General features: G+C 34.4%; 2 protein-coding genes and 2 long non-coding RNA genes across 4 annotated transcripts; 1 reads left to right on the forward strand and 3 right to left on the reverse strand.

Moving 5' to 3' along the window:
• Positions 1-664: 664 nt before the first annotated feature.
• LOC110914299 lies at positions 665-2,889 on the reverse strand. Its single transcript, XM_035989381.1, has 7 exons — positions 2,833-2,889; positions 2,313-2,393; positions 2,129-2,231; positions 1,575-1,687; positions 1,374-1,437; positions 1,073-1,258; positions 665-957 (listed from the first exon to the last, which is right to left on the reverse strand). The coding sequence occupies exons 1-7, from the start codon at positions 2,887-2,889 to the stop codon at positions 917-919; spliced, it is 645 nt and encodes a 214-aa protein (XP_035845274.1). The 3' UTR covers positions 665-916.
• A 4,394-nt stretch (positions 2,890-7,283) lies between these two features.
• Positions 7,284-8,723, reverse strand: LOC110912608. Its single transcript, XM_022157379.2, has 6 exons — positions 8,649-8,723; positions 8,207-8,572; positions 7,942-8,028; positions 7,722-7,859; positions 7,513-7,635; positions 7,284-7,438 (listed from the first exon to the last, which is right to left on the reverse strand). Exons 1-6 carry the CDS (start codon positions 8,721-8,723, stop codon positions 7,295-7,297), a joined length of 933 nt encoding a protein of 310 aa, XP_022013071.1. The 3' UTR covers positions 7,284-7,294.
• Positions 8,724-8,955: 232 nt separating this feature from the next.
• On the reverse strand, positions 8,956-9,409 carry LOC110910512. Its single transcript, XR_002576223.2, has 3 exons — positions 9,356-9,409; positions 9,061-9,276; positions 8,956-8,971 (listed from the first exon to the last, which is right to left on the reverse strand). It is a non-coding gene; the product is annotated as an uncharacterized LOC110910512 (long non-coding RNA).
• A 1,917-nt stretch (positions 9,410-11,326) lies between these two features.
• On the forward strand, positions 11,327-11,648 carry LOC110910511. The gene is made up of 3 exons (XR_002576222.2): positions 11,327-11,368; positions 11,440-11,539; positions 11,623-11,648. It is a non-coding gene; the product is annotated as an uncharacterized LOC110910511 (long non-coding RNA).
• Positions 11,649-21,792: the final 10,144 nt, after the last annotated feature.

A 21,792-nucleotide genomic window follows, 5' to 3' on the forward strand; every position in this document is an offset into this window, starting at 1 on the left:
TTGCTAAGGACAATTTCTTGCATGGATTACGGTGGTAATCATGTATTGCGAACTGTCTCGGACAGTCAACCCGCAGTCGTTGGTATCGATGGTCCCATGTCGATAATTTACATGCATCGTTTTCCCTTGTGTACGTGCTTGGTTATGCGTAAACTATTCGGACTCTATATGCTATATCAAACTTGTGTACTCACCTTTACATTATATGTATTGACTTTTATTTTAACGTATGTGACAGGTGTTTAAGCTACTAGCTTGCTAGGGAAGCGAAGCAATAATAAGCTCCTAGGAGCCTGTGACCTTAGGACAGTGTCCATGTACCTGCTCCAGGGCCATAGTTGTCGATAGATCTTGTACTGGCACCTGTTGTCAGTAAGGTCTACCGTTAGCTGTCTAGAAGTCTTGAGACAATATTTAATTCGGTCTGTAATAACTAAGAATTTGAGTTGTCGGAACAGTTCCCATATTGTTTAGTTGATTTCTATGATAACTTGTTATTATTTGGGACACGGTATGGGACGTGTTATATAACTGAATTGTATGATAGTTGTTGTGGAAACTTCTGAACAATCTGTTTCGCTCAGTGCCGCGCCCCGATGATTCCGCCATCGGTTGGGGTGTGACACACAAAAACTAAATAAACATAAACTAATAAGCATAAACGTAAGCATAAATGGTTGCCTTTAAAAAAAACATAAGCATAAACGTCATAAACGTCACATTCCGGGTTCGTTTTAAGTCACAATTCACAAACATGTCATAAAACTACCTAACATATAAAATGTAATAAATGAACGTCATATCCGTGTCATCATCTGCTTCTTCATCAGATACTTCAATACTTTCCAAACTTAATGGGATAACTTGAACTCAAGTTAAGTTAAGAGGTAAAGGTCCTTGAAGTGGTAGAAAGGGCTCATTTACACCAAATACTTTCTAAGATGATAGTAGAGGTTCCTGCAAGTTTAATAACATAATGAGAACCAATTGTAAGCCAATACAATCATAGTTGTCAAATATGTACAGTTACCAAACATAAAGCGAACGTGCAAAACTGCATCAAAAAACGAACCTGCGTTTTGAGCTGGAAAATGGCAAGAAATCAATTGTGGTGTTGTGGTCATCGAAAATTTTCCTCTGTTCTCGTTACCACTTATTATGGACCCAGTACTGCAGGCTTCACTCAACATGCTGATTGAATCGGCTGTGACAATGAAAGCATCTATCCAAGCTAGATGTCCAATGTGAGGATTTGGTTCTACATTTACAAAAAGGGTATAAACGTCATAAATTTGAAAGCGGGTGTATTTGGTATTATGATTTTATTCAGGTAAATCTAATATTATACCATAGTATTGATTAACTGAGATTACCTTCACCATCATATACATAGATTTTTGGATGGTCTCCAAGTTCTTTCCGCATGAAATTAGCAACCTGATGATATATATATAGTGCATAGCATAAGAACACAATAATAAATGAATATTTCACGTGCAAAAGTTCATGATTTGTAGAAACAGTTATTGAGCTATAGATATGCTCTAATGGCATAGTAGTAACTAGTATAATACCTTATCTGGAGTCCTCCTTGAGAAATAAATTCCTACACTTCCACAGCTATCAAGAAAGCCACGCAAATAGTTTGTTAACTGCTTTGAAAGATCTGTACCGTATTTACAATGACCTGTAGAAAACCCCATTACACATAATTACAGTTACTAAGCAGTACAAAAATGTAAAAATTTCACTAGTTAATGAGGAAAATACAAGTATTCAAACTCAAGAACATACTAACAAGTAACAGCAGAGCTGTTTAATAAAATAATGCGGACCGAGCTGGTATTTCAAGCAGACTCAAAACCATTGCAATTTAGAGAAATAATCAAAATGACCAAAAGCTTTTATGAGATACAAAATATATACTTGTAGGGCCCCCAATGTTAACAAGTAATAACAGCAGAGCTGTTTAATAAAACTAGTGGGAAAGCCCGCGCGTTGTCGCGGGTAGTTATGTATTTTTGGCGGGTAGTTATGTATTTTTGGCGCACCGTGCGTTGGGGACTAACTAACCCGAAGGTAACATGACACAAGGGTTGTTACAAATGCTCAAAAAATACAAACATACTACGTCCAGGCTCGTGAGAATGAGCATATTCATGTGCAACTTTAGATGATTCCTTAGGCTCATGTTCATGTTCAACTTTAGATGGTTCCTCATCCTCTTCAGCGTGTTATGCAAAAAGAAAAATTTCAATAAACATAATTAGGAAAAAATATCAGCAAAGAATAACATTAATTTTAATAAGTACCTCCCCTTCTATATTGCCAATGGATGCATCCTTGTCATCATCATTATGGGCTACTGTAGCTTGGATATCGGCTGGGGCCTTCTTTAGATCATATATGAAGAACCACCGCAAACAAGTGATTCACCTTTTAGCATTTAAAATAAACAAAAAATTGTGGTAAATTCAACCACATTTACTTAAAAACGGGTCTATTTAAGCTATGCTTTATCACAAAGGGTCATGAAATAAAACTTAGCCGGAAGAGGAATAGGTCAAACACGTTGATAGCAAAACATTGTATGTTTAATGCACATAACCTACTGAACCATTTTATTCGGACATAAATTAATCGCAGTAACGTTTTTGTAAACATGATTAGCAATTTAGCACGTTATTGTTTTTAAGAAAATCTAAAAAAATGGAAAGAAAATAGTTTGTGGGTTGATCCAACCCACTATGTTTGACTCATACATTGCATGTTGACCTATTACCCAACCCATATAAATTCAAAAGAAGGAGCTTGAAAAAATAAAATGCATACCTTAAATTCTCTAAGAACTATTGGAATTTCATGTCCCAGTGTCCAAACAAGATACATGCATAAAAGTGAGAAAAAAAAAACAAATATTAAACATCATTTAAAATGATTGATAATTTGATTGAGTTGTATTAAAGATAACAGAACAGATCTACAACAATACAACTTATATGTGGTAAAGAACAAAATATTGTCTTCAAATTCAATTGTCAGGAAGTAGCAATACATGTGAAAGTAAACTACAACAGTCTTGTTTAGCTATAACACTAATTTTATAAGCATCATTTTCTAACAAACTTGACGATAGAAGCTCTTTGATATACTTTAATAACTTCAAAAAAGTTTACATATTGACCCATTTACTAAAAATTATTTTTCTCCCATTCAAATACTCAGAAACTTTTTTCTACTCCCACTCATGTTTCCATGAATCTTGTGAGGACGCAAACCATCACATACCACTTCCTTAATATCATAAATCCAGCGGCATTAGCACTAGTTACGTCTGAGAAGTTTAAAACAAGAACTTCCTGCACACCAAACAATAACTTATAAACCCTATCAACCTAAATCTAGCCTATCTATGGAATTCACATGAATAACTCAAAGCACAAAACAAAAACCTAAAAATAAAAGTTGAAAGAAATTGAAGTAATACCTGACCAGAGTCTAGTTTGCTATATGAATCAAGGAGGGATTAGATGTTCCATACGCAAGTGGAATTGCAGCAGAAACCACAAGATCACACCCAATCTAGCCTATCTATGGAATTCACATGAGTTTTTTTTCCCAAAACTCAAATTAGGGCAAAAAATAACAGTTCAAAATAGGCTAACAGAGATGATGCACAGGAACGAAAGGATTCTATGGTTGTCGAGAACATGGCAGATGCAATTTCCCCGGTCGTTTTGGAGAACGAGGGTCTAGATCGGATCGAGGGGAGAGATATAGAAATAGAAGAAAACCAAAAAAACGGTGAAGATAGTGAATTTGGGGGCAATAGGAATTGAAAGGCGGGCTTGGGTTTAGACTTGAAAATTTTTAGAGGGAACTGAATTTTAGGGGAAGTATGACATTTATAAGACGGTGTTGAACACAACACCGTCTAAAGGTTGTATAAAATAGTATAGGACGGTGTTTAAATATTAGACGGGGTTTTTTTATGAATTTTCTTGAATATTTTAATCAAAACAGCACAATGGTCATATGGATATTGATTTTAAGACGATGTTATTGCTTTAACCCCGTCTAAAATAAAAACTTCAACACCGTCTAATACTCCATTTTGTAGTAGTGTTCACTCATCAACAATATATATAATATATATAATTGTAGTAGTTTTAATTAAATTATTTCAACTATTTTAAATATTTGTTTTCTCGAGGTCGCATGAATTTTTGAGGGATTTTATTAAGTTTTTTTTAGTATTTATTATATTTAATTTTCATAGATTATTATTATTTTTTAAGTAATTATTTTTTTAGTTTGCTACCAATTTTCCTACTACTTTTGACACCTCATTGAATTTGGCACTTATATTCATAACTTTGCATACAAATTTTGCTACGATATTTATTAAGTGATTTATTTACTATTTTTTTCTTGATTTTGTTACGAAATTTACTACCGATTTTATTCACTTATTTATAAATATTTATTGGCCGAATTTTGCTATAAACACTGCTACGAATTTTATATTTTCTCAATTTGTTCATGGACTTTGCTACTAATGTTTTTCTTTAACAAACTAACCGAGGTTAAATTGTACCAAATATGTCCTTAGCATTATTTTGCTACGGATGTTGGTACTAATTATTTTGAAGTCGATTAGTAAATATTTTTTTGCAACGAAAAATCCGTAGCAAAACCATAGCAAATAAGTTCGTAGCAAAAAATTGCTACATATTGTTTTTTGCAACGGAAAATCAGTAGCTAGACCGTAGCAGAATATGTTGGTAGCGAATCCATAGCTAATCCGTAGCAAAGTTGCGACGATATTTTTTCCGTAGCAATATTTAAATTTTATAAGTAAAAAATCTAACTACACAATTTTTTTTAGTTTTTTAAAGACCATTCTGATATAAATTTCATTGAAAATTGAGTTGGTTTAAAAAAAACTTTATGGGATTTGTATATGGCTTTAGCATGTATTTGTATAAGTAGCTTTGATGGAACATATACTATCCAGCATTGTTTAGAAGTAAATATTGAACTTTTTTTTGTATTTTATATTTTCGTTTGTTTTTTTAGTAACTCGGTTTGTAGCTTATTTTAATCTTATAACTAGGGTGAGCAAAAGAAAAAATCCGACCCTATCCGACCATTATCCGACACGATCTGAGAACCGATCAAACATAAAATACATAACCGATTCACTACCCTAAATATAGGGTCGGTTCCGGCCATAGGTCCAAGTCGGGTTTCACCATGAAAAGAACCGAGAACCGACCACTACGCCAAAAAAGGCTTACGGCCACACAAAAAAAGAGTGACCATACGCCTTTTGTCACACTTTTTTTTTCAACTAAAGTGTGACCAAAGGTCCAGTCATCATAGGTATCATACGACCACATTCACGTTTAGTGGCCGTAGCAACTTTAAAGTGTGGCTAAAGGATACCACTATCTCTTGCTAGAAATCAGACATTATGTACAATAAGTGTGGCTAAAGGGTCACAACAGCCACATGAATTTATTATAAATGTGGTTGTTTCTATTATATAGTCACTTAAAAGTTTGTTTTAGCCACATCAACTAAAAAAAATATGGCAAAAAGAGTTGTTATTAAGCATTCCAAGTAAGATTAAATGTTTGGAACGGCCACATGAACTAACTCACTGTAAGTGTGACCGTTTTATTATTTAGTCACATCTGTTTACTATAACTGTGGCTAAAAAATATTTCTAGACACTAAAAACAACTTTGTAATTTTATATGTGATTATTGTCTAACCTTTAGTCACACATAAAATTTTGTAATTTTAAGTGTGACTATTGTTTAACCTTTGGTCACACATTTTTTTTTCACATGACATATGTTATTATTCCGTCACACAAAAGTAATAAAGTGATGATAGCGTGGCTAATGTTTATGTAAAGCTACATGAAGTTTTGTGGTTTTAAGTGACAATGGCTAATATTTGGTCACTTATAATTTACTTTCTCATGACATTTGCTATCATTTCGTCACATAAAGTAAGGATAATGTGGCTAATGATTATGTAAAGCCACATAAAACTTTATGATTTTATATGTGGCTATCATCTAACCTTTGGCCACACAAATTCATTTTGTGCATTACAGATGCTATCATTCTGTCACATAAAAAAATCAAAATAAGGATGGTGTGGCTAAAAGTTATGTAAAGCCACATGAATTTTTTTTTTCTTTCTAAATTTGGCTATTGTGTAATCTTTAGTCACACATAATATTTTTTACCCATGGCGTTTGCTAATATTTCGTCACACGAAAATAAACACAATGGCGATGGTGTGACTAATGATCAAGTAAAGCCACATGAAATTTTGTAATTTTAAACGTGACTATTGTCTAACCTTTGGTCACACATAATCTTTTTTACCCATGACAATTGCTAACATTTCGTCACGGCAAAATAAACAAAGTGACGAAGGTGTGACTAGTAATCAAGTAAAGCCATATGAAAATTTGTAATTTTAAACGTGACTATTGTCTAACCTTTGGTCACACATAATCTTTTTTACCCATGACAATTGCTAACATTTCGTCACGGCAAAATAAACAAAGTGACGATGATGTGACTAGTAATTATGTAAAGCCATATGAAAATTTGTAATTTTACTATGTGACTATTGTTTAATCTTTGGTCACACATAATTTGTTTTTACATAACGTTTACTATGATTTTGTGACACAAAAAGATAAAATGACAATGGTGTGGCTAATGTTTATGTAAAGCCACATGAACTTTTGTGCTTTTAAGTGTGGCTTATGGCTAACCTTTAGCCACATATGTATATCCAAATAATAAAAAACAATAATAAACATGAGAAAACCTAAAACCAAATAATATTAAAATTAATAAACCAAAATCTGTGCATGATAATACCAAAAACTAAACTTCTAATCAAAAACTATCTACAAATGTTGCAAAAGGAAATGATTGTAAACATAAAATAAGTACTAGTTTAAAGTGTTTTTCTTGTTCTTCTTGCTCCCTGTTTTTTGATGCCATCTAGCGTTGTAAAACACATCTTTTGCTTTTTAGCGACTTGAGTTGTAGTGTTTTGTGTTTGAATGCTTGATAGATTTGGTATCTGAAGCAAAAAACATGAAAACAAATATCAATAGCTAGAGTAATTAATCATATATTAATAAAGAACAAACCTTTTGGCTAGTTTTGACAAGGTATTTTGGCCAAGCAACAAAAGTATTTAGTGCATCCCCAACTATTTTGACCTCACATGATTCTACCGGTAGAAATGCTGCTTATTTTACAACTTTATCAATAGAAACTCTATAGCAATTATCTTGTAGTGGAACTCCATGAATGCTTTGTTTTCCCGTTGACAAATGAATTGTACCATAAGCCACACAGTTGTTCATATTTATAGTATATAGAGTACACTTGATCTACAAAAAAAAAATAATTTATATTAACATCTTAAGGTTAAAATCAATATAAATATGTATTTCGTAACACATACCTCTAGGACATTTGTTGAATGTGTATTATGTATATTTTCTTGTGATTCCGACTGCGATGATGTCCCAAGAAGTGAAGTCTCTTGCGTAGACAAAACATCTTTTTTTCTAGTTTTCACATTTTCCTAAAAACATTGAATTAATTAAGTTATAGAAAATCAACAATCACACATAAAAACTATAAAAAAATACGAAATTGTCAAACACTTACCGTTATCATTTCTTTTTGCACCATTTTAGAAGTGTTAGCATGAGAAGTGACTTCTGTTTGCACTACTTTACTTGATATGTTAGATGTGGTAACATTAGTATTGTCCTTTGATCCAGTACTATTGTTCATAGATTTTACCTACAATTCAAATAAATGTGTTATGAAATATCAATAATTACATGGGAAATTATAAAAAAAATAATGAAATTATCATACTTACCGTTGGTGCCATTTCTTTTTGCACTATTTTAGATGCGGTAGCATTGGCCTTATGCTTTGATCCGTCATGTTTATCCAAAGAATTTACCTACAAAATGTAACAAGGAAGCAATACAGATAATACGATTCGATAAAACAGGGAAAATTTCTAAAATTGTAATGCACATGGTAAATTTATATAATAGGTTGCTATTTATAGTAGCTAACAATGGTTAACGTTTGAAAACTATTAAGGTATTAATTTGCTAATAAAATAAGTCACTTACTTGTGTTTGTGACATTTTGTCTGCAGATAATGAACATATTTGTAATGTTTGTCCTTGTGCAGCCAGATGAGCTAAAACTTGATTAAGTGTGTTATTTGTTTCTGCCATCTGCATCGAAAAGGTCTTAATTTGTTCATCTTTTTTCCCACGCTCAAGTCTCTCGTTATGTAGTTGAAACTCCAGTTGTGCAATTCGTTCTTTTGATGATCCTTTTGTTCGAGGACTCTGCCAATATCTACTAGAAGTCACTCCATAACCAACACCTTTTAAATACCCACCTTTTTCTTTGCCAAATACTAATGTGAGTGCATCCGTGCCCGGATCAAGGTTCACGGATCCATCTTTAATTTGCGTTTCAGTGTCAATCTGTAGAAATTGTTAACAAATAAACATGTATTATAGTAATTAAAAATAAACCAAAAAAGTTTAAAGTTGAACTTACTATTTTATTAGCTATGTCTTTTACATCAACATTCTTGTATTCTTCGTTTTTGTTTTCCCTTGCTTTCCTCCACATTAAAGCACGAGAGGGGATCTCATCAATTGAAAGTTCGTTATTTTGTACCTTGTAATATATACAACAAAAATAACGGACACACACATCAGACATACAAACAAAAAATCATTATAAGCACAAAAAAAAACAAACTTTAATTGAAGAAATGAAGTTACCAGTTTGTCTCTTAGATAAGCATACCCTCCTCGTCCCAAGTGATGATCATAAACGTACTTTGATCGTGCTGTTTTTCTCTTATTTGACACATCCTTACAACAAAATTTGTAATTATTTCATTAGAGTTTAAAATTATATTTAAAATAAAATAATGATGAACATTAGAATAAAAGATTAAAACCTTAAACTCGTCTGATTGTGTATATGTTACAAACTTGTCCCAGTCTGTTTGCTCCACCATTGAACGATACCTCTTAGGAATTCGTGCAAGTTTCTTTTGTTTACCTAAGTTAGGTACTATGTATCCCGTATACACTTTTCTTCTAAAATTTCGAAGCAGGTCACCAAGCCGAGTCATTACAAAACGCCTACGACATGCATCAATGTCATAAAAACGCTGCAATATATAATACAAGTTGTATGTTAGTCACATGAAAATGTAAAAATACATTTATAATTAAGAGAAAAGAATTAACCGTTATTTCCTCCCACAATTTATCCTTTACTTCTGTTGGCACTGTTTTCCATGCATCAACGACTGCATTCTTTACAGGAAGGAGTACAAAGACTAGGTTGTATGTCCAACTTGTGGGAAATCAAGGTGGAAGGTGGATGAGAACACTAAAATAATGTATGAAAATATTCTTGCAAAGGTAATGTGGTACTTTCCCATAATACCACGATTGAAACGACTCTTTCAAGCTAAGAGTATAGCAAAAGATTTATTATGGCACGCCACCAGTTCCAAAAAACCCGGTGTTTTACGCCACCCATCAGATTCACCTGCATGGCAAGCCATAGATAACCAATTTCCCGAAATTGCTGACGATCCAAGAAATCTTCGGCTTGGCATTTCCACAGATGGGGTTGACGTACATAGAGGTAATAGAAATCATAGTGTTTGGCCGGTTTTAGCTGTCATTTACAACCTTCCGCCTTGGTTGTGTATGAAAAGAAGGTTTATCATGCTTTCGGTACTAATATCGGGAACGCCTGGAAACGATATTGATGTGTTTTTGGATCCTTTGATTGATGATCTACAACTCTTATTTGAAGAAGGAGTTGAAACATATGACGCCTATGCACAAGAAAAAGTTATCCTACGTGCAGTTGTTTTATGGACGATTAATGATTACCCTGCTCTTGGTACACTATGTGGCTACCCTTATAATGGATTCCATGGTTGTGTAGTGTGTCGAAAAGAAACTCAATGTTGTAGACTTCCTTTCTCATCCAAGCAGAGTTATGCTGGTCACAGAAGATATCTACCATATAACCATCCTTTCAGAAAGCAAACGAAGGCGTTCAATGGAAAACAAGAATGGGGAACTACTGCAAATCCTGTGACCGGGGAAGAAATATTCAACGAGGTTAAATACATTAAGAATATATGGGGGAAAGGATTTAAGGATAAAGTATCAGGAATCCTAGAAACTTCTACTGGAAGAGGGGGGAAGACAATTAAGAGAAAAAGGAACACATCAAAAGAGGGTGATAGTTCAAATTCCGGACATAAAGAACCAACCTATTGGAAGAAATTCAACATATGGTATCGACGACTTAGGTATTGGCGGTATAATTGTGTCCAACATTGTATTGATTTCATGCACATTGAAAAGAATGTGGCTGAGAGTGTTGTCAGAACATTGCTAAACGTTCCAGGAAAGACGAAAGATGGATTGAATGCTCGATTGGATCTGGCGCATTTTGGGTTAAAACAAGAGTTGCAGGCTAAAACACAAGGCAACAAAACAATACTTCCTGCAGCATGTTACACATTAACGAAAGATGAAAAAGACAAGTTTTGTGAAACATTATACAACTTAAGGGTTCCACAAGGGTATTGTTCTAATTTTTCTAGTTTGGTGAATCGAAAGGATAGGAAACTTGTGGGACTTAAATCACATGATTATCATATGCTTATGCAACAGTTTTTGCCCATTGCAATACGGTCTATCATGCCGGAACCCACAAGATATGCTATTATCAGGTTTTGCTTTTTTTTTTTTCAAATCAATATGTAGCAAAGAAATCAAGGTAGAAGAACTAGATAAGTTGCAAGAAGAGCTTTGTGTGACACTGTGTCTGCTCGAGAAATATTTTCCCCCATCCTTTTTCGATATTATGATTCATTTAACTGTGCACCTTACTAGGGAGGTAAAATTATGCGGGCCAATATGCTTTCGGTGGATGTATCCCTTTGAAAGGTGCATGAAGGTTATTAAAGGGCATGTGCGAAACAAAACTTATCCAGAAGGATGCATTGCTGAGGAGAATATTGCAGAAGAAACAATTGAGTTTTTCAGTGAATACCAAAAAAACATGAAGACTATTGGCATTCCACCATATAAGTATAAGACCTCTGAAAATGATAACGGGGAAGGAAATCCTTTGTCAGCCGGTAAACCAGTTCTGGTTTCTCCGGAACTCTCCTTGAAAACAGATTTCTATGTATTGCAAAATACGCCCGAAATTGTGCCTTATATTGAGTAAGTATAACTAACATGTTTTTTTTTACATTAGAATCTATTAAATATGATACTAATTTATGTACTTGTAGACAACACATGACCTTTTTGAAAAACCGACATGGTGGTAAACCACAAGCGTGGCTGGAGAAAGAGCATAACACAACGTTTGGTCACTGGTTACGTAACAAGGTAATTTAAATTTTAGCATAATATTAGTTTTTCCTTTATTGTAGTTTGCGCAAGGTGAATCTCATCCTAGTAATGAAATTTAGGTTGAAAAAGAGTTAGCGGTTTCCACAGAAAGTATATCATAAACCGTAAAGTGGATTTCACATGGAGTACACAGCAACGTATTAAAATACGATGTATATGAAATCAATGGCTATACATTTCGTACAAAATCTCGTGACGGTGGAGTTTACCAAAACAGTGGGGTTGGTGTAGAGGCAACTGACATGCACATTTCTAAAGAAGTAGTAACCTACAGAAAAAACTTCTATTATGGGGTATTACGAGAGATCTGGGTACTAGATTATCATATTAAAAGAATTCCTCTTTTCTTGTGCGACTGGGTTGAAAATAGAAATGGGGTCAAACAAGATAGTCTTGGTTACACGTTGGTCGAACTTAACAGATTAGGCCACAAGGATGATCCGTTCATATTGGCCTCACAAGCACGACAAGTGTTTTATGTTAAAGACCAGCTGGATAAAAAAATGTCTATCGTCTTTATGACACCTCCCAAAACTATAGAGATTCGTATGACGACGTTGATGAGGAATTTAGTATTGTAATTTTTCCTCAGAATGATAATATATTGCCACGTGTAGATCCACTTGACATGGGTAATGAATCCCGCAGCGATGATTATTACATTTAGTTTGGATTAATTTACTTATGTTGTGATTATATTTTTGTTTAAATTTTGCACAGGTAACTTCAAATGAAAAATGATTTATAATATTACTATATTAGGATATGATGTTTGATTGGCTAGGGTACTCAAAAGGCCGAAAGGACTCTAACGATAACCATGGAAAAAATACAAACAGTACAATTAAAACAAAATGAAACAAAAGATATAGCCGGCCATCAGACTAGGTGTCGGGATCTGGATTCAGATGCGGCTCCTTCTCAAGTGCTGGTGGATCCTATAGTGGCATTGAAGGTGGAGGTAACTCGATGCCCACATGCCTCACTACCCGCCGGTTTGACTCGATTATCCAACTGAAAAATGCCCCCGGACGTCATTGCTGCTGCGATATAAATTGGTGCTGCTGATGTATAAACTGTTCCTGCTGGTGCATGAGTTGTTGCTTAAGCTGTTGCGTAAGCTACTGTTGCTGTAGTTCTATGCCGTCATCATCTGCTGGCGGTGAGGTAAATAGTAACCTGCATCCCTTGCTATCCACTGTTGTGACTCAACTAGCCACCGGATCAACACCACCTGCCGCCCCTGCTGCTGTATAAACTGTTGCAGCTACCGCATAAGCTGATGTTGCTGCTGTATAAGCCGTTGCATAAGCTGCTTCTGTTGTTGCTGCAGCTGCGGTAGTTCCACGTCATCATCATCACTGTCATTTGCTGGCAGTGGAGGTAAATCGATGCCAATATCTCTTGCTATCGACTTTTGTCCCTCGATCATCCATCGAATGCTTATTGTTGTTGAAGATGCTGTCGTTTCTATAATCCAACAAGTAGTCATAATAAGTGATTAGTGTATAGTAGTCATCAAGAGAACACAATACAATTTCATATATCACACTTTGTAGATTAATTTTTCAAAATTACGGTATCAGAGCTTAAAGCTCAATTGTTTTTTTCTCATTTATAATGCTGTACAAATTTGCAGACAAGTAAAAATGCTCATATTCTTGCTGTCACTGGCGAGGACGGGATTTGGCAATCAGTCTTGGCACAAGTGATACTGTAAGTTTAAGTGGATCGGGTAACGGGTCAAAAGGAGTAATTTTTTGGTACAAGTTACAACAGATAGGGTTGGCTCGACTCACTTTTTGTTCAGAAGTTTTAGTTTTTTTTAATAATAGTTAACGTGTCAAGTATGATCACCAAAGTTATATTGTTAAAAAAACTGACCCGACCCGACCCGGACCCGTTCTGACCCGGACCTGTTTTGACCCGAACCCCTTTAAAAATAATAGCTAACCCAATATAACCCATCAGGTTTTAGAATCCGCCCTTAAAGACCCAAAAATAGATGTGTGGGTTTACTTTGCCAGGGCTGATCCAAACCAACTAATCCTATCTATGACTACCACCCTCTTGCAGATGGGGTAATGGCATACATGTGTATCCTAACTAACAAAATGAAAGCACTTTTGCCTAATATCCAACACTAATAGCATACATGTGACAAACAAACATGATTCCAGGTCACCCTACTCATCCAATCAGTGTTCAACCAATAAAATGTAAGCTAATAGATTAAATTCAACACCAATAAGCAGCAATCATGTATCTTGTTTACCGCAAAACTAATTCCAAAATTATACAAAATGCTAAAACACAACAAATTACTTGATATTTGTGGCTTTGGATAGGAATGCACCAGCAACCATTAACAACAAGGTAATGTATATATGTTCATTTAGGCCAACTAGCAAATAATTAGAATATAGAAAGAGAATGAAAAACCTTGTTTGAGAAGTCTTTGCTAAAAAAACATCAAAAAATGTGAATCAAACAAAGAGCGTCTAATGCGGCGTAAGTATTTTGGTCTTGTGTAAGAGGACTTAAGAGACCAGTCGCTGCATCAAAATTCCTGAAAGAAAGAAAGAAAGTTAAAAGTGCTAGAAATGTGTGGGTGGGATCAGCTGAATATTCAATTAACATCTTAGAGTTATAATCAATAAGTTCATAACAAAATCACTCATATTTAACCTAATTAACCTACAAACAACCAAAACTGGTTTAAATAACCACAACCAAGGGCTCACTAACCTCCAATTCAAACTCACAATCCATATATGACCAACAATAATCCCAAATATCAAGTCCAATTAACATCTTAGGGCTTTAATCATAACAATATCACTCATGTTTAACATAATTTACATCAAATTATAAACTAAAACTACAATACTCCTTCTAAGTAAAAAATAAAATACCATTTGACTTTCGATCTCTCTGAGTCTCCACTAAAGATGTTTCCGAATTACTCGCCTGCATCCCGAGGAGGATGTCACACCCCAACCGATGGCGGAAACATCGGGATGAGACGAACAAATTGCTCAAAACAACATAACACTAAATGTGACAATATGAATTAGATCATTTTATTAAAACTAAAGAATAATACATTGTTTCAAATAGTAAACATAGATTCAAACATTGTTTAATTGCTAAAATGGGTATCTAGTCCATCCAAACTTGATTCCTTCATTATCTTGACTATCAACCTGCAACATGTATTAAAATAACATCAACAAAAAGTTGGCGAGTATACAGGTTTGATACATAGCATAAAGTAGAATAAAAAGTTTAAATACTCATATCCAACATGAACAACATAATACAAGTTACTAATATGCTGAAACAGTGTCACTATATGTCAACCCCAAGTTTCCAACGCACACGCCCCAAGACTCACTCAAGGGCGGTGCGTACTCCTATAGCATAGGAGATTTAATAAGTCTCAGAAGTTTAATAAGTCTCAGTAGTCTCAGAAGTTTAATAAGTTTCACAAGGTTAATGAGCATATAGACAGGAAAAGTTTACATGGCATACGAGATTAACAAGCATCAAAATTGTTTCATGTTTAAAAATGGATAGAGTGTGCATATAACAAGTTTCAAGCGTTGCGTGTTTTTAGATAGAATACATGTTGCACCCAAAAGTAATAAAATAAAAATGGGATCAAGTATACTCACCTTAGATTGCGTTGCGTTTCTTGGTAAAGAATAAGAGCAAGAGTTTGTCCAAGAGAATTGTAAACGAGCGCAAGAGATTTACCCTATTTGTGATTTAGGAATACGTTAAGGGATGTGGATAGAATGCTTAAAATGAGGATGGGAATTAAATATACTAATTATGATATTAATATATTAGAGTGAAATAATAATCTTACTATTATTATAACAGTAGTTTGACTTTATATTATTATTGATAAATAGTCCCTATAATAATTTAAATAATTGAATTCATACTAATATTTCTGAATTTTATATATATATATATGTAAATATATACTGATTAATAATACTGATTTTGTAAAAATACTGATAATAATAAAAATAATAATAATAGTAATAATATTAAAAATTCTGATTAAAAATGATAATAATAATCATAATAATTCTAATAAAAATTCTGATTAATATATATTAATAATAATAACAATTCTGATAATATATATTAGTAATAATAATAATTCTGATTAATATATATATATATTAATAATAATAATTCTGATTAATATAGATTAATAATAATAATAAATCTGATTAATATATATATTAATAATTATTCGGATTAATATATTAATAATAATTCTGATTAATTAATATCTATTAATAATAATAATAATAATAATTCTGATATTAATAATAATTCTGATTAATTAATATATATTAATAATAATAATAATATAATAAACAGAATACTTAAAATTGTTAATACAGAAATATAAAGATATAAAAAGTAAAGAAACAGAATCGGAAAACGAGTCGGTACCGGATCGGGTCGTCTTCTCCGGCGACTCCGGCGAAGTTCCGGCAAAGGCAGTGACTTGAACAGAGGGGTTGAAGGTTTGTTTCCGGCGACTGGAGTGTTCTCCGGCGGTCTTCCAGCGGTGTCTGCGAGAGAAGAAGAGGGCAGTGGGATTCCGGTTTGTGTGAGTTTCGGGTGGAGAGGCGTCGGGTATTTATAGTGATGGTGATGGGTCGGAAAATATGGAAACATGATGGTTTATGGTAACCGGGCAATCAATCTCTATTTCGAGAAATCAGAAGCAAATGAAAGAAAGGAAATGATGGTTGTTATTCCGGCAGTTTAGCGAAGAAGAAAAGGAAACAGGTTTGACTTTGTTCGACTGTTTGGCGGCAAGTTTGAAAAGGAAGTTCAACGTAAAGTGCGTATAAGAATTAAATGTTTCCATAAATGTCTGAATGAGGCCCTTGGCCGACCGGTTAATATGTTTGTGTGTGTGTGTGTGGGAGGTCGCGGGTTCGAGACGTGCAAGGGGGCGGATTCATACAAGGAATCCCCCTTTTTACCCGGTTCAATAACAAATTTTTCACCTACGATCCCTGTAGTTTCCCCAGTTGACTAACCAGACTAACTGAGATCCTTAACTCAGTTAGCTGGTTCCCTTAGAAAGTAACTAACCTTGTTAACTTAACTTAGTTATTTTTAATTACATATAAGATTTAACTAACTAGGTTAGGTTTAAACTAACTTTAACTAGAAACCAAATTTTTATAATTCTTATATTTATTTACAATATTAATTTATTTATTTAATATTAATAAATATTATAATTATTTGTTTTAACCCAATTTTGGGTATTTACCGAATAAACATACGAATTCCCGATTTTTGTATGGTTTAGGGTAATCTCTTGACGATACTTGATTCGAGAGTTGAGATTAGGATATCTTTCCACTGTTTTCACGTGCTCGAAATAGTTTAACGTGGTTTCAAGTGTGATAACATAACATAGAATTAAACAAGAATATGATCAAACGAATGCATTTTTCATTATGATTTCAAGTCTCGGATTACAATTTGAAACGAATAGAATGCAACGAGAGTACAACTGATTATTTTGGGAAAGTACAATACAACTTGCTAAAAAATAGAAAGAATAAAAGTGCGAAGCGTTACAGTCTCCCCTACTTTAGGAGATTTCGTCCTCGAAATCTAAGAAGAATGACTGAACGAAAGGAAACAATGCGAGGGTTGATCGAGGAAATATGAATGTTGAAGAACAACATCGATCGTGACAGTTTTACCATCAGGTGTTGGCATCTTGAGCTTGGTTGGCATTGAGAGCTGGACCTTTTGGTGCTGGTTGCTGTTCTTGATTCCATAGAGGACATTGTGGGCGAAGGTGTGTTGTGTCTCCACATTTGAAACAGGCTCTAACATTGTTTGCTGGTTTAAGGTTTTGGGGAGCTTGCGGACAATGAGCATTATTATGACCAAAGCGGTTGCACGCAGTGCAATGGCGACATCTTACGTTGGTAGGGTGATGATAGCGGCAGGTGGTACACTGAGGATGAACCCCAGTGTATGGTTTTCTTGTGTTCTCTGGTGCACCAGGGTTTGGATTAGCAGCATGTACAATCGCGTTGCAGCCAGGGTTTTGAAACTTGCGTTTCTTACTCTCTCCACTACTTGATTGTTGGGTGATTTGGTGAGCCGGTTTAGCAGGGTGGGTTGCGTTGGCGGCTGCAGCAGCTTGTTTGTCGCGAACGCGATTGTTGTTCAAGCTGGCAGCAAGTCGATAGACAGCCTCGATGTTGTCGAGCCGGGCTGCCTCGATGGTGTCCCTCATGGCAGGAGGTAAACCATGGATGTACTTCTTGATCATGCGGTCGACTGTGAGAACAAGGTGGGGTACAATAAAGCTCAACTGTTTGAAACGAGTGGTATACGCAAGGTTATCGTCACCGATCTGCTTGAGAGACCAAAACTCTTCCTCAAGCTTCTGCTGTTCATGAGGAGGGCAAAATTCCTCCATCATGAGCTGCTTCAGCTCTTCCCATGATAATGCATAGGCCATCTCGTTTGAACGAATGTTCCTTTCATTCGTCCACCACTCTAGAGCTCTAGCTTGAAAGACACCAGTAGCACTTCGTGTCTTGAGCTCGTCAGGACATTCACTGTTGATGAATGTGACTTCTATGCTATCGAACCATTCAAACATAGCTGTCACACCCTCTTTACCAGTGAAGGGCTTAGGGTGGCAAGAGGCGAAATGTTTGTAGTTGAAGGCAATGGGCTTATGTTGGGCAACTTTGGAGTCGATGGAAGAGTTGGGCGTGTTGGAAGCTTGGATCTCAGTCACAACTTTGGGGATAAGACGAGCGAACTGCTTGGCCATAAATGCCATCATCTTCTTTTGAGAGCTGACCCTTGACTTTTTGGACGAGAATCTACGAATTTCAAATGAAATGAGAATGAGACTTTGATCATAATGATTTTTTTGAGAAAAAATGTTTAATGCATGTAACATGTAGCACATTGTTTCACATTGTGTTTCACATGGGATAACATGAATAAAGTGACATGAATTTTCACATAGAGTAACATGTATGATGAAAGCATAATAAATTTAATTTGTTCACGAGAGAGTAACATTAATTGTTTTAGGTTGCGACAATAGTGCGAAATGTGTCTCCTAGCTAGAAATGAATGAAACGCTCAAACGTAAAACACATAATAATTGAGATAACATAAAAGAGATTTAATGTAAAATATGGATTGTCACGGAACGTAACATACGACAATTCCAAAGTGAATCAAAGTCCTTTTCGAATTAGGGAAACGTGCTTTGGCCTAATAGAAAAATACTCTCATCGGGGAGCGACTAACGATATTTGTCCTTCCAGTTACTACACGTCCTTAATCGATTGGGAAATCGAAACTTTGGCGAGAGCGAAAATCGAGGAGTGGGACTAGTTAACAAGATGCGAGTATCACCTCTAACTTGATAACATCGTACCCTAATGTGGTTGGTACTTATCCTAAGATAAGGGTCCACTGGAATATGAAATGGAAAACTCCCATCAAGGTTTGGATATCACTCCTAACTTGAGGGTAGATTTCGTGCAAAAATCAAAATATAGCTGAGTGAAAATCATCACTAAGTGTGGGAATCACCCCTATCTTGATGAGTCTTTTCGATTGTGTTGTAAGAGTGTCTTCAAAGCCTCCAAGTGTGTATTGTATTAGCCTTAGGAAAAGCATGTATATTAAGAGTCCAAAAGAAAGTAGAGGGAAGCAAAGAAGATAGAAAGAAAGTTGTTTTAAGCAACACATAGTGAATAAGCTCCTAAACTATAGACTAGGCAAGGCATTCCTAATTCCCTATAGTTATGGCTCTGATACCAATCTGGTATCAGAGTATTCCTACTATAAACTAGGGAAAAGTATAGCAGTTTTACCTAATTCCCTATAGTTATGGCTCTGATACCAATCTGTCACACCCCAACCGATGGCGGAAACATCGGGATGAGACGAACAAATTGCTCAAAACAACATAACAGTAAATGTGACAATATGAATTAGATCATTTTATTAAAACTAAAGAATAATACATTGTTTCAAATAGTAAACATAGATTCAAACATTGTTTAATTGCTAAAATGGGTATCTAGTCCATCCTAACTTGATTCCTTCATCATCTTGACTATCAACCTGCAACATGTATTAAAATAACATCAACAAAAAGTTGGCGAGTATACTGGTTTGATACATAGCATAAAGTAGAATAAAAAGTTTAAATACTCATATCCAACATGAACAACATAATACAAATTACTAATATGCTGAAACAGTGTCACTATATGTCAAACCCAAGTTTCCAACGCACACGCCCCAAGACTCACTCACGGGCGGTGCGTACTCCTATAGCATAGGAGATTTAATAAGTCTCAGAAGTTTAATAAGTCTCAGTAGTCTTAGAAGTTTAATAAGTTTCACAAGGTTAATGAGCATATAGACAGGAAAAGTTTACATGGCATACGAGATTAACAAGCATCAAAATTGTTTCATGTTTAAAAATGGATAGAGTGTGCATATAACAAGTTTCAAGCGTTGCGTGTTTTTAGATAGAATACATGTTGCACCCAAAAGTGATAAAATAAAAATGGGATCAAGTATACTCACCTTAGATTGCGTTGCGTTTCTTGGTAAAGAATAAGAGCAAGAGTTTGTCCAAGAGAATTGTAAACGAGCGCAAGAGATTTACCCTATTTGTGATTTAGGAATACGTTAAGGGATGTGGATAGAATGCTTAAAATGAGGATGGGAATTAAATATACTAATTATGATATTAATATATTAGAGTGAAATAATAATCTTACTATTATTATAACAGTAGTTTGACTTTATATTATTATTGATAAATAGTCCCTATAATAATTTAAATAATTGAATTCATACTAATATTTCTGAATTTTATATATATATATATATATATATATATATATATATATATATATATATATATATATATATATATATATATATATATATATATATGTAAATATATACTGATTAATAATACTGATTTTGTAATAATACTGATAATAATAAAAATAATAATAATAGTAATAATATTAAAAATTCTGATTAAAAATGATAATAATAATAATCATAATAATTCTAATAAAAATTCTGATTAATATATATTAATAATAATAACAATTCTGATAATATATATTAGTAATAACAATAATTCTGATTAATATATATATTAATAATAATAATTCTGATTAATATAGATTAATAATAATAATAAATCTGATTAATATATATATATATTAATAATTATTCTGATTAATATATTAATAATAATTCTGATTAATTAATATCTATTAATAATAATAATAATTCTGATATTAAAAATAATTCTGATTAATTAATATATAATAATAATAATAATAATAATAATATAATTGTCACACCCCCAAAATCCACACGCGGAGTACCACCGCTTGGAGGCGTGACGCGACCAGGATCAAGCCACCAATCATATCGAACATGTAATTAATATCAAACATATTAAATGTGAACCAATCATTCAATACGATAGGTGTTCAAATCATAATCATAGTTTATAAGTATAGCGGAAGCATAAGCACGAAAACCCAAACGTGAAACATAAGTTCAATAAGTTTCAACACATAATCCATGCTCCACAACGACCTGCTCCTCCCTGTGCAAGCTCCATAAGTATCTAACGACCTGCAAGGCATGTAACAGAGGATCAACAACTAGTTGAGCGAGTTCACAGTTAACAGTTCAGTAATAGTACAGTGTGAATAGTAGTATGTTCGTTCGTTATGTCATGTATCGTATTAGTTTCCATCGCGGCCTCCCAGGCAGGTATGCGAAGATATTAGGGGATATTCATCCCAAGTATTCTAGACTAGGTTTATCTGTATCGCGGCCTCCCAGGCAGGTGTGCGAAGATTAGTAAATTTCAGTTCGCGGCCTTCCAAAGGCAGGTGTGCGAAGTCAGTCATAATATCGCGGCCAACCCTTGGCAGGTGTGCGAAGATCAGTTCAATAAGTGTTACTAGTCTAGTCATAGTTCAATCAGCGGAGTATGTACAATAGTTCATCAAATCACATCACTACGTTCCAGTATAGATAAGTACCAGTAAATAATCAAATCCCATTCCCACCCTGGGAACCCCATGCCTTGGCTGTGTGAACTCACCTTGGTTTGCTCGGTATGCTATGTTATGCAC

This window comes from Helianthus annuus, chromosome 4, assembly GCF_002127325.2.
Source record: "Helianthus annuus cultivar XRQ/B chromosome 4, HanXRQr2.0-SUNRISE, whole genome shotgun sequence".
Taxonomy (NCBI): domain Eukaryota; kingdom Viridiplantae; phylum Streptophyta; class Magnoliopsida; order Asterales; family Asteraceae; genus Helianthus; species Helianthus annuus.

What these genes read in the sequence shown, in the direction of transcription:
- LOC110914299 (XM_035989381.1), bottom strand. Translation starts at nt 2,889, where the DNA reads ATGTATCTTGTTTGGACACTGGGACATGAAATTCCAATAGTTCTTAGA. An exon ending in TAGTTCTTAGAGAATTTAAG is followed by an intron (nt 2,394 to 2,832) that starts GTATGCATTTTA and finishes TATGATCTAAAG; the next exon opens with AAGGCCCCAGCCGATATCCA. An exon ending in TTCTCACGAGCCTGGACGTA is followed by an intron (nt 1,688 to 2,128) that starts GTATGTTTGTAT and finishes GGTTTTCTACAG; the next exon opens with GTCATTGTAAATACGGTACA.
- LOC110912608 (XM_022157379.2), bottom strand. Translation starts at nt 8,723, where the DNA reads ATGTGGAGGAAAGCAAGGGAAAACAAAAACGAAGAATACAAGAATGTT. An exon ending in ACAAAATGTCACAAACACAA is followed by an intron (nt 8,029 to 8,206) that starts GTAAGTGACTTA and finishes TACATTTTGTAG; the next exon opens with GTAAATTCTTTGGATAAACA. An exon ending in TGCAAAAAGAAATGATAACG is followed by an intron (nt 7,636 to 7,721) that starts GTAAGTGTTTGA and finishes CAATGTTTTTAG; the next exon opens with GAAAATGTGAAAACTAGAAA.